At 34.5% G+C, this 13,900-nt stretch overlaps 1 protein-coding gene across 2 annotated transcripts in view; it reads left to right on the forward strand.

The window, feature by feature from the left end:
• DCC (DCC netrin 1 receptor) overlaps window positions 1-13,900 on the forward strand; it is a 1,229,995-nt gene that overhangs the window by 831,514 nt on the left and 384,581 nt on the right. For both annotated transcript variants that reach the window (XM_079109018.1, XM_079109019.1), the window contains exons 11-12: window positions 652-790; window positions 6,366-6,415. In XM_079109018.1, coding sequence (XP_078965144.1) covers window positions 652-790; window positions 6,366-6,415 — 189 coding nt within the window. The remainder of the gene's footprint in view (window positions 1-651; window positions 791-6,365; window positions 6,416-13,900) is intronic.

A 13,900-nucleotide genomic window follows, 5' to 3' on the forward strand; every position in this document is an offset into this window, starting at 1 on the left:
CCCCCAGCCCATTTAAATAAATTAAAAAGTAGCCTCACCCAAGGTAGATTGAGTGTGGGGATCATCCTGGAGAACTAAATGAGGGGTCCTCTGGTGGGTGCTGGCTCCAATTTCCACAGTAATCTTCACCTTCAGGACCTCATTGACTGCAGCTGTGAAGTGCCAACTATTTCAACCTGCTTCACAGCTATTGGGGAGATAAAACTCTTGGCAAGTATCTGAGACTTTCAAGAGCTGTGGGTACATGTCAGCAAGCAATGGAGCAAATCCATGGATTCTTGGTAAATTATTCCATTTGGAGTACGGGAACCAATCTTTGTTCCCATGTTCCTACAACTACCTTCTGCTTGTCAGGAATTTGGTGTGGGTGGAATAACCTTTACCATTCAATACACTGGGTCGTGTTAAAAAATTGGAACTTAATGGCTATAAAAATAGCCATAATGCTATTTTTATAAGGAGTTTACAGAGCAGGGTGGGCTCAGTGGGAGAGTGTGTGTCACAGGTAAGGTTTTACAACAACTCATAATAGGCTAGAATGTACTTTAGTGAGCGGGAGTCTAATGTCCATTTCACTGATTACACAGAAAGGCTGCCATGCCTGCTTTAATGCACCTCCTTAATAATAGTTTTGACGTTTTGTGTCTACAGAATATAGAGGTTGATGGACTCTCTTATAAACTGGAAGGCTTGAAAAAATTCACGGAATATACTCTTCGATTCTTAGCTTATAATCGCTATGGACCAGGAGTGTCTACTGAGGATATCACAGTGGTTACGCTTTCTGACGGTAAGTGATTAAACAGTGAAATTTTGTTCGCACATTTGCTAAAATAATGAAATATTATTGGCATGTATGAAAAAGATTCCATTTTCAAGGCTTCCTGACTAAAGTTTCATGGACTATTTTAGAACAAATTAAATTAGAAAATTTTGTGAACTCACTTATGTTATCAAATTTAAACTCTCTGTCCAGGTATGTATCCTGGGTCAGGATGCTCTAATAGATAATTCTTAAGGTGTGGCAGTTGCCTAAGAATTCAGATTATTTTTGTGCCTGTTTTTATTTCTGTAAATGCTCTAATGCAAACACATTTGTGTGCAGACTAATTTCGATTAGCATGCTTCTGTTCTCATTCCAAAAGGGCACAGATGATTAAAAGTATAATTAATAGACAATCCCCCTAAATAGCTCTTAATTTGAAAAATATAAGAAATTAGGTCAAAAAAATCCACCATTAAATGTATGAAAAGTAAACATGAAATGTATACTTTAATTTTACCTTATCTGACTAATGAAAAATTAGACTCTTTTTCTTTAATGGACTAAAAAGAGAGGAAGGAATCTTAATGAAGAGAATGAATTTGACTAAGCAGTGGCAGGGGAAACTAGAGAATTAAGGATAAGGAAAGTTGGAAAATCTAATAAAAAATGAAAGTACAGCAGAGTATATGGTATGGGGCCAGTGAAAATTCAGGTAGGTGCAGAAATGCAGAGATGACCCCCATGAATATAAAAAGATAAGGAGCTAGCTCTTTTCAGCAATGATTTCCCTTTTAGTTTAGTTCTGTAAACATCAATATTTAAATTTTTAAAAAAATCACTGTAGGATGTGATTCCTTGAACAATCTATCATTCTTTAATCTGGGAAAGTATCTGGGTGGACATTTCACAGAATATCAGTGGAATGAGGAAAGACATGCATTCGATAAAGGACAATGCAGAGAGAACACAGGAGTGAGGTTCATTTTCAATTTCAATTTTAAAAATGTATTTTATATATAAGACCACATCAGCATCATTTGAATGTAATTCTTCTGCCCATCCATCTGATTCTGTTATTGAAGACAGAACAGAATATTGGCAGAAAAAATTACTTCACAACTTATAATTATAAAAATAAAAGAAAAACAAATAAAAATGAATCTTTTACATAATTTATGTAGATTTCATTCACACTCTGAACTGTAATGCTAAGGCCTTATTCTCCACTTTGGTTTAAATGTCATAAGTGAGAAAGACAGATTGTTAGTCATTAGTCTAGAATTATCTTCTGGAAGTGTTGGAGTGGTTGGGACTTAGAAAATATCTGTCACTAAAACAAAAGTATTTCATGACCCTAAACCCAATAAAAATCACTATGGAAAAGACATTAAATTCCCTCTATCAGATACATTTGGAAGGAGAAATCCAGGACTCTGTGGTCCCTTTAGAGAGGGCACCCTGACCTCCTTCACATGCATTTCTACAGTGAACTCATTTCTTCTAATTTCTAATATAAACTTGCAATCCTGGCTTCCATTTGCCTGTTACCTAGTCCCCTTCTATCTACTTCTTGCTGATGTTTTCTCCTTTCTACTTTGAAGCTGTTCTTGCTGAAGTCACACCCCACATTTAAATGTCTTTTTCACCTTTAATAATCATCTACTTCCCAGTCCCCAGTCACAGGACATCTTCTTTGACTTTTTGTATGTTTTAACAGGTAGATGTTGTGAAAAATTAGATGAACTAATTCATATAAGCACCTAAAAAAACTGCCTGACATACATGTGAGCTTTTAATAATTGTTATCTATACCAGTAGATATTTGCTTTTTACATTAAATGTTTCCAAATACGAAAGAGGTATCATATTCATTTCTACATTCCTCCTAACTCAGTAGATGTTTGCTGGATAAATTATACAGCTTCATCCAAACTATATGAATATTTATGTATAAAAACTTGTCTTAGGATTTCCCATTTGTGGGGCTAATTTAATAAATGACTGTGCCTAAATGCATCTGTGTTGTAAAGAGCATCATATTTCTTATCATGTTAGAGGAATCCTTACCATAGAATTTATATCAGGGCAGAGAACAATGTAAAAAACCAAAATTAAATGTAAGTAATTTATTTTCTGAATTAATTATCCCAGTGGTTTCCCGGTTCTGCTAAGATGCTTGTAAATATTTTTATCCAGATGAGCTATCATTTCTAATTTAGCTCTGCTTTAATTGTTTTTCTGGGTAGAAACACAATTTTTCATTCAAATTCCTCCACCTAGTGTACCGTTGGTTTACAACGATGCACTTCTTCGAACCATTGGAATTATTTAGCACGAGATCATATCTAATTTTGCAATTTTTTTTTGCCAAAATAATTTTTCTTGAAGTACGTGATATAGTTAGGTCACTAATAGGTTTTATGAATGAAGTTGCAGGAATTTCCTTGCCATCTTGTTCTATGTCTGAAAGCAGAAGGACCTAATTTCATAGGCAACCACCTTTGAAAATCTGCTTATTATTGTCATCACTGTTACCATTCATGTTTATTGAATCATTGCTGAGTGCAAGGCCCTGACCTAAGCATTTTGCATTAACCTTTAACCTGACAATACTATGATTTTCCCTACTTTACAGTTTACAAAACTAAGTTCAAAAAGGGACCAAAGCTGATAAGCCAGGCCATATAAGCTAATGAGTAAGAGGCAGGTGGTAACTTGGAGACAGGTTTCTCTCATTCTGTGGTAAATGTTCCATATTAGGATCTTAAAGAAAAACTTGTAATTATATGTGAGTTATTTTGATCCATAAACTGTGTGCACATGACAGCAGGTGTTTGCTGAGGGGAGAAATTAAGTGCCTGTTAGATGGAGATTCACTTACAAATGTGGGAATTTGATCTGTTGCATAGACTGCCGCATCACCGAGTGTATAAATTGGCAGGCTCCGCCACGTTGAGGGCTTGTAGACCCACCTCTGATTGACCTTAATACATCCATTGTCAATGATAAGTCACTTGACATTTTGAACATAAAAATATCCTTTCCCCTCTGCCTCATGAAACAGCAAGGCATTTCAGCAAGGGAAGCAAATAATGAAAAACTCAGATAGATGGGTATTCTTCTTCCATCAATATCTCAACCTTATCTATTGCATCTGTTTATCTCTAAATAGTATGGAAATTGATAGTGAGAAGGAGGAAGGAGGAAGTAGGGATTGATAACTAAATGTCCTATAGAAAGAATTCTCTGATTGCTTCATAAGAATAGCCAGTGTGCTAACAATGGAAAGTAAGAGAAGTTTATACCCTAGAAAGATAAAATACATCATTGCCATTGTTATAAAAGCCCTTAGGATTTTATTAAATTGGTTTTTAATTTATAATGCAGGAATTAATCTTGATGCTTCTACAGTAGTGGTAGTTACAAAAGGAAGATGAGCACATTTATATTTTCTCTTAGTGTATTCTTGGCCTCTTGGAAATAGGGAGTCAAATACCATTTATGAACTTAAAATGACATTTGAGGATAATATATCTCATACATAGTATAGTACCCGGAAAAAAACACAAGATAAATCTACCTTCTTCCTTCAAAATACAGTCACCTATAAATTCTTCACCTATGATAAATTCAGTAAGCCATACTGAAATTGTTTTGATGGCATTAAATTGGTAAAAAATGAGTGCAATATGACTAGCAACATAAGACATGACATGTAAATATTAAATTTAAACTAGATACAGTTTCAATGTTTAAGAACTCATTGATTCGTATCTAATATTGACACGATTTCCAAATTTTGTTTTAAAGATAGTATTTTAGAAGTTTGTAAAATTATATAGAGCATGTCATATCCCAATGTTTTACCCCAGTTTAAAATATAAAATTGCAACTTATGCCTTAATAATGATTTTACATTTAATTAAATAGGCTAATTAATTAATAATAAAATTGCCATTTATACTTCAATTTAAAAAAAAATGCAGACCTGGTGACTAAAAACCTGAGTATGAAAGAGCTTTTTTATGGCCTAAGAAGCTGTCTGTTAATCTGTTAAATTCAACAAGTATACTGAATGTACACCATGGGCCTGACACCTTTCAATATTTAATGTAGCATCAAAATGGACAAAAATCCTTGTCCCTGTGGTAGTTACATTCTGTATTTCATTTAATAAAAATAAATTCTGAAATATTTCCTAAATTAGTAATGTTTATGAAAGAGCACTTGTTGATTTAATATATAAAAATCAAGCCCAAGGCGAGTATTCATTCATTGGTTACAATCATTGTTCAGCACTAAGACAAGTTCAAAATTAAAACACACTAAATGACTGCAATTCCCATCATGTCCAGAAAGGTCCAGGAACCAAAATATTTAAGTAAGTATTCATTTCCTAATTCAATTCAATAAATGTTAATTGAATGTCAGTTTGGAGAATATAAAGATTAATCAGATAAATAACTTGCTGTGATGGTAACTACTTTTCCAATGGTAAAATCCGAGTAGGCCATAACTAAATTCAGCATAAAATGCAAGAAACCTATAGAAAGACAGAGATATTGTCCAGGTTAAATTAAAACAAGGGAAAACATGACAAAAAATGGCCCTGGAGTCTTGAAAATACCCACGGGTATTTCATTTCTATTATATCACCAGTTTGTTGCCTGAAAGGATAGGCACTATTCATTGTATAGATTAATATGTGTAAAGAATTTATTGAATACTGCTTCTATTCCTTTTGTGAGACAGGAGGGTTTATTTTATGTATGATTCATCCCTGACGGCTAGAGAATAGTCCCCGACTTGCTACAGCTATTCAATGAATGTTTGTCTTCAACTGATTTACATGATATAATATTTTGATATAGTAAATATTTCTTAGAGGTATTATAAATAGACCTATATATGTTCCTCTTTTTCCATAAAGAAGTGGGAAAATCAATATGCAGCCAAGAGGAATGAAATACCTAAAAACATACTGAGAAAATGAACTGTTCTCTGTTAATGGAATTGATTGAGTTAATGCTACTTGGTAGCCTGCTTGCATTTATGACACACAGGTTTAATTATAAACAGCAAAAAAAAAAAAAAAAAAAAAAAAAAAACCCTGAAAGTATTTCTTCTTTATACTTTTAAAAGAGATAATAAACATTGCATTAAAGGGATTAAGCAACCTGGGTGACCATTAGGATGATATATTTCATCATAACACCATGCAGATCCTGAAATGCACAGTATTTTAAACCTTTAATACCACTCTAGGAAATCTCCTGTGTGTTTTCATTGGTTTCTCTAGAAGGTTATAAGAAAGCTGTAATTAAATGTCAGTATTTGGTATCACAGCAAGTGCTCTTTTGCCTAACAGTTTTGGGGACTCTCTAGATGGATAACTAACTGGCCCACCAACTGAGAAAGCATACACAAACGATGTTATTTCTCATCTCTCTAAGAAAATTTTGAAAGACCACCTGCCTTGACCTACCTCATTATCATTATGAACTGTGAGAAAGATACACTTCCTCTTTTCACTAGAGGGTTGGAGTTTCTTTTCCAAGACTTTGGCAGTAACCATCATAATTTGTTTGATTCCTTTCAGTGCCAAGTGCCCCACCTCAGAACGTCTCACTGGAAGTGGTTAATTCAAGGGTAAGTCAGCCAAAAGCTCACTAATTCCCTGTTATTTATGTGTAGCCTCTGCTAACGCAGCCATCTTGTGAGTACAGGTGGTGGCATCCATATGAAGGAATACTCTGGAATAAGAGTGGGCAAATCTATCCCATATGCTCTTCACCATAGGAATACACTGGATTTATTTCTACTATATTTGATTTTACAGATGTTACAGTGGTAAGGGTATTTCAACAAGAAGCCAAAATATCTCTTTTACTATAATCACTAGCATAGCAGACATAAACCTAGCATGGTACGAGATGGGACAAATGAAAGAACTGGCTGAGAAAAGACTTTGTGTCCTACAGTTTAATCAGATGAAATATTTCATTATGATCTCTATCCTCCCTTGGAATATAGACATCAAAGGGCATTTTTGAGGTGCAGTGAGGCTATATTGATGAAGCAATATTACCCAGCCATCAGTGTTTTCCAGGTCTGCAAAATTGTTGTGACTTTCAAAAAAGCTTGAATTTGGCTAAGTATTGCCAAAGATAAGTGGGCTAATGCCAGAAAACACATCCATATTTCAAGAGTGACTCAGGGTTGAAAATATGCCAGAGCCACCTAGGAGAGTAGAACTGACCTGAGGAGATGTCATCATGACCAGGCTACATGTAGAACTTTGGGAAAACTTTTCACTTCCTTGGGACCTTAGTTTACTCACCTCTCAAATAAGAAGATCGGTCTAAATTGTTTATCCAAGAAAGAGTTGGGGAATTATGAGTCTTAGAGAAAGACATACTCTGGGCTTTAATACTAGCTCTCCTTTTTAATAACTGCATGTGGTTCTAGTAAAGCATCCAGCATCACCACACCTGTCTCTGTGTTCAAATAGCATGGGTGTTCACGCTTTCCTTGTTGCCCTATCAAAAGAAAGTAGTAACGTAACATATGCAACAAATCTAATTTTGTGCCATGAAGGCTTCATTCCATGCGCAGTTCCTTGTCATATTTTGCAAAACTCTATGATGAAGCTATATTTTGTGACTGTGATCAGATTTGTCTATGCCAAATGAATTTATTATCTTTTGGCGCTAATTAAATGTCTCTGAAATTATTATCCTCATATTTTTAACCACTGTATTAGATAGATAAGAACCAGTGAGACAAATACACAATTAGAATGAAGAAAATAACTGAACCTAGGGAGGAAAAAAAATGAGATAAAGAAATGAAACCCTAAATTAACATATTTCTAAAAAAGACTCTTCTTGCAAGAACATTACATCTTTTACAGATGTGCCATTCAAATTAATAGTTGCCAATGCAAAGCCAAGTAGAATTTACAGTTACCATAAGTTGAATGAAAATGTGAAAACATATTGAGGTTTCTCTTGTTTAAAGATTCATTATTATGAGAATGTACAATGCACATTTTTCCTCCAGGTCAGAACACAGAAATGGATATATAAGCAATTTTGTGTTTGTGTGCTCATGCCCTTTACAAGTGTACTTCTGCAAAGGATGGATGTTTTCTTCTGAACTGTGAATAGGGCATTATTGAATGACTGTGGATGCTGACTATATTTGAATATGAATTTACCATCTTTTTAAAGAGAGAATTCCTGGATTGAAAAATTGACTTTTTCAACATACACACACACACACACACACACACACACACACACACAACCACAAATATCACAACTCATACTCTTCTATATCATGCAATGTTTTCAACAAGGCCATGTGGCTGCTTCTTCTTCTATCTTCCTGTAGTTGATCTCCTGAACACTGCATTGCTAGAAAAAAATCACCTGTTCATTCTGCTTTCAGAATGAATACAGTAGACATTGGAAAGTCTCTTACTCTCTCTCCTTTCTTCTTCCTTCTTTTATTTCCTAGCTTCTAAGGAAATAGGAATTATAAACTTTTCCTCTTGGAGTTTTTTGAGAGGAAAGAAACTGAATGATCAAAACACTGTATTTTACATTCACAGTATGTAGATTCAGAGAAAGCCAAAAATAATACCATATTTTGATATTCTTTTGTTCAAAATAAAAGTTATCAAATACATAATGCTTACCTTTGAATATTACCATTTCAAAGGACAAGTTGTATTTTAAAAGAAATATCAGCGTTGAGTAAGTATTGTGTATTTTTAGGCTAATAGAATTACAACTTTTACATTTTGTTTTTAACTTGGGAATTACCTTTAAGATAAAAGGATAAGAATCACATTTTGGAAAGTTTTTCTACAACGTATTTACAATTCTAAGAAAAAATGCTGATATTGACAGTCAGTGAAGAAGTTTGGTACTCCAAATATTTTTGAAGAAAAAGGCCTAATATTTCTGAACATCGAACGGAAAGGTCATTTTGAAGTACAAAATGATGATTTATAGATACTTATCTGGTTATGGACATCAGTAATGGGATTGGCCTGAAAAATCTAGGTCCTGGATATTCAAACAGAGAGATCCTCATACGAGTAGATAAAGGAACTGAAAGAAATTCTCTTAGCCTTTAAAGTCAGTACAGTGAATTACCTTTACGAAATTGAAATAATAGAACAGATTAATTCCTTTTTAGCAGGCTCACTGTGGCCACACATTTTGTTTATAAATAATAACTTGATTTAAATATACTAGATTTCAGGTAATGATGAAGCATGATGAGATGTTTATTTCTCACAGTAAAATTTCTTTACAAGAAGTAGCATCTTCACAGGGGAAGATAATAATTTAAAAGTTCATACTTTTAATTATGACTGCTGTATTAGAACACATTTATGTAAAGATAGTTTTATTGAATTTACTTTGAAATTCACTTATTTGTAGAAATTAACATTCCAATTTAATTAGCTGGCTAGAATAGTTTATGGAAGACAAGTTTATAGAAGGAAAAGAGCTTACGTGGGCACCCATCTATTTTTCTCTGTTCCAATTCAAAAGTTCGAGGAAAAAAACATGTAGAGTGTGCTAGGACTCAAGGTACTTGGCATCTTTTACTAGCTAGATCTTTGAAACTTTGGAAATAAACTATGTTTCAGTTTTATTCATTCATTCAACTTTTACTCCATACCTACCATATATCATGTGTAAAACTCTGGATACAATCAAGACCCTGACCTTTGTGAAACTCAGTTTAATAAGAAAACACGAGAGAACATTCATTTTCACCAAACCACACTTAATCTGTTGTAACAATTCAAAGTTTACCTTATTTCCTCATTGTGCTAATGAGAGGATTGGAGAGAAAATCTCTTGAATTTGTATAGCTCCAAATATCTGTGACTATATTTATAATTATGCCTTTTTGCAATCACTATATCTTTCTGTGGTTGTATCTTTATAGCGTTAGAGAAAACAGCAGAAATAAATTGATTAAGATTTATAGGGCTTAACTCACAAGTCCAGATATTGACTGGGCACTAGGAGGTGACTTCAGGGAATGAAATGTTAATTATCCCACCCCTCAAAATATCTACTGTATCATGGCACAACAGATCATCGGACAATTAAGAATTTAAATCTAAAAATGTAAGTAATGCAGAACAGTGCATTCCTCCTGTTATATCACCTCACATTTGTCCTTTGTTGAAATCCTTATGCTTAAACACCAGGCGTACCTAGGTGATAGTCTTTTGTTACATTCCTAAAACTGGTCCAACATTTATTTGCTCACAATCCAATAGTGTACATGATGCCTTCTGTGTGATAAGTTTCTGGGATGTTCCTGCATCTTAAAGTGCCTCACTTCCCCCACATTTCAGTGGAACTTGAAATGCTTTAAAAGTTTGAAAATGATTTCAGAATTCACGTAATTCCCAGAAACTACCCAAAGGTAGAATTAAAACATCAATTACCAACACTGCAAATGAACTGTAATTTTGGCCCCAGATGTTTTATATCCCCTTTTTCTTGTAATAACATGGAGGATATCTGATCATTGTATTATTGGGTTACTTTTGGAGAAGTAGTGTGGCATGATGAGTTTGGGCTGAGACCTCTGTCCCCTGCGATTGAGGTAATGAAACTCTTACAAACACAAGTCCTAGTTAAGTGGATTCTAAGTGAGTCACTTGCATTGGACTCCCAGTTGGGAGTGAAAAAATGAGGAGAAACTAGTGGAATGAAAAGTGAAGAGTCAACATGGGTTACAGTAGTCATTTGCAGGTCCTCTGTTTTTGCTTTGGGTTCGTGTTTTTTTCTTAGAAACTGGGGTTGTCTTTTGGTTGTGCAAAGGGAATTGAATTCACTCCTCTCTGTAGCATCTCAACCATCTGGAGCATGCTTTTCACACAGGTCTTCTGGGCCCACTTGTCTGGTCTTAACATGCTTCCTGGGAGTGCCCATCTCACTGTTATGTTGGACAGAGGTATAGCCTCAGGTAGCTCATGGGGAAAAACCTCTCCCTCTGTTTCTTCTTGAACCATCCTAAGTCCTTCAGAAAATCAATTTTGACCACTGAGATTCTTCCAGAGCTTCAAAACCTCCCACATAAATGGAGTGAATTTGTGAAATGGATTTAATGTAGAACAAGGGGATGCATAGGAGGCCTCAGTGATTGATTTCACTGAAGGATAAATTAGAAACCAGCATCTGCTTACTGATGGACAATTTAACTGCACTAATGATTATGCTGACACAAATGAGGCTGATATTTGTCCTCTAATATAATACACAGAGCTTTTCTGTTGAATGTAGGATGTGGCCTAGTTATCCAGGTAGATATAGATCTTTTGTATTTATCTCAATTATTGATTCTCTCATGGATTCATCATGTGACTGTTCTTTGAACATAGATAATGACTGAAAGTTTTAGGAAGGGTATGAGGGTAGAAGCATAATTGTAAGGAAGGCAGTGTTTCCTGATAGTTCTTACAGTCTGTTCTTTCTATATTTGTCAAGAATTTGTAGAATACATCAGCCTATAAATTTTTATGCTACATTGATATCAATATGTAATAATTCATGAGATTTTATTAAGTCTGAAACTGGTCTATAATTTGGGTAGAATCCACTTTGAACATCAAGCAGTTCTACTTCCCTCTTTTCCTCTTGCTTGGTTTATTTTTGGTAACAGGGATTGAATTCAGGGGTGCTTAACTACTGAGCCACATCCCTGCCTCTATTTATTTTTTTATTTTTAAGTTGTTTAGGGCCTTGCTAAATTGTCGAGGCTAGCTTTGAACTCTCAATCCTCCTACCTCAGCCTCCTGAGCCACCAGTTATTGGTGTACACCGGCATTCCTGGCTTACTTCTTTCTTAGTGGTAATTTGTTTATTGTGGTAAAATATACTTAGCACAGAGTTTATCATTTTTACCATTTCTTTATGATCGAACATGTTAAGTACACGCTCTACACCTGAGTTAAATCCCCAGCCCCATCTCAAGCATTTAAAGTAAGCATTCCATTAGCAGCACGAGCAACATTCACATTGTACAGAACCATCAGCACCCTCGATCCACAGACCTCTCATCGGCCATCACGGAAGTCCAACACCTATAGATGACCACTCCCCTAGCTTGCCCTCTCCTAGTCCCTGGAAGCCCCCATTACACTTTCTGCATTCTGATTTCCTTGATAAGGGAGTGAGCAAACTAGTTCATGGAATAATTTTTATTGCCTTTCATTGTAATTGAGAAATAAAGCACTTTAAAAGTTTTGGATCCTCACTCATATAGGGAAATAAACTTAATGAGTCATCATGGTCAGAAATATAGACAGATGCTTTAATTGGTTCAGAAGAAACTCCTCACTTCCCATTATTGATGCTGCTTCCAGAATGCTTCTGTTCCAAAATTCTACCTTTATGAATTATTTTTAGAAAATCTAATGAGATAACTGTCATATTTAACAGTAAGAAACTACAGCTGTCTGTGTTGTATTATTCTAGAGTAACATTAAAAGCACAATTTTTTGTCACAACTCTCATTTTCTTATCACAGATTGGTCCAGATCTCCTAACCCACAGCTAAATTAATTCTTTGACTTTTTTCTTTTTTTTTTGAAGTTCCAAAAACAAAACAAACTTCTATTCAGTGAAAATTGAGTCGGTTAATAAATATAAACTATGAATGGGAAAGAATGATAGCATGGTTAAAAATGAAAGGATAACTAGTGTTACATAAATGCATCTTACAAAGTTAATGCATTGTATAAATAATGAGTAAGAAGCTATTCTGGAAATGCAAAACATATTTTATATCACACTCTCACTCATTTTCTTAGAGCAGTTGTTCCTAAAATCTGTTCCAGAGAATACTTGTCTCAAGATACTTTCTCAAGGAATGAGGTTGCTTACAAACAACAAAAATGTTGGTGAGGATGTGGGGAAAAAGGTACACCCATACATTGCTGGTGGGAATGCAAATTGGTGCAACCATTATGGAAAGTAGTACGGAAATTCCTCAGAAAACCTGGAATGTAACCACAATTTGACCCAGCTATCCCACTTCTCGGTTTATACCCAAAGGACTTAAAATCAGCATATTACAAGGATGCAGCCACATCAATGTTTATAGCAGCTCAATTCACAATAGCTAAACAATGAAGCCAATATAGGTGCCCTTCAACAGACGAATGGATAAAAAAATATGGTGTGTGTGTGTGTGTGTGTGTGTGTGTATGATAGAATATGACTCAGCCTTAAAGAAGAATGAAATTATGGCCTTTTCAGGTAAATATGTGGAGCTGGAAAATATCATGCTAAGTGAAATAAGCCAGTCCCCCAAAATCAAAATCCAAATGCTTTCTCTGATCTGCAGATACTAATTCATAATGCAGGGAGTCTAGGGAAGAATAGACTTACTTTAGATTAGGTAGAGGGTATTGAAGGGAGGGGATGGGGTATGAGGATAGGAAGGATAGTAGAATGAATCAGACATTATTAGCCTAGGTATGTAGATAAGGGTATGACCAGTGAGATTCTACATCATGTATAACCAGAAGAATGAGAAATTATACTCCATAATATATAATGTATCAAAATGCATTCTACTGTCATGTATAACTAATTAAAACAAATTTAAAAATTTTAAAAATTGTGAGAAATATAGGAAATACTGAAGACTATGAGAAATATTTGTCTAACTCAGCCTTTCCCAAATTATCTTTCCTACAAAAACCTTAGTGATTAATATTATCTTTACAACATTTTCAAAGTTAATTATTGGAATTTCATCAGATACACTCCAAATAAGAACAGTGTACCATATAAGTTGAACAATGTCATCCTCCCCAGGGAACATTATTATATGAATTAATGTAAAATTAAAATATGAGTTCAGTGGAAAAGAGAAGAAAAGTTAGAATTATGAAGAGTTAGAATAGAAACAAATCAAGGAATCGTTTTTATAAAGCACCTATAGGCAAAACTGTAGAATAGTTAAAAACTCCTATGGTACCTATTATAAGATATGAACGAGTTCGAGACATGACTAAATCTCCATGCCCATATGAACTGTTGAGTAATATAAATAGGACATAGAAAAGACTTTCTAGAATTTTCT

Source organism: Sciurus vulgaris, assembly GCF_902686455.1.
Source record: "Sciurus vulgaris genome assembly, chromosome: 13".
Lineage (NCBI taxonomy): Eukaryota > Metazoa > Chordata > Mammalia > Rodentia > Sciuridae > Sciurus > Sciurus vulgaris.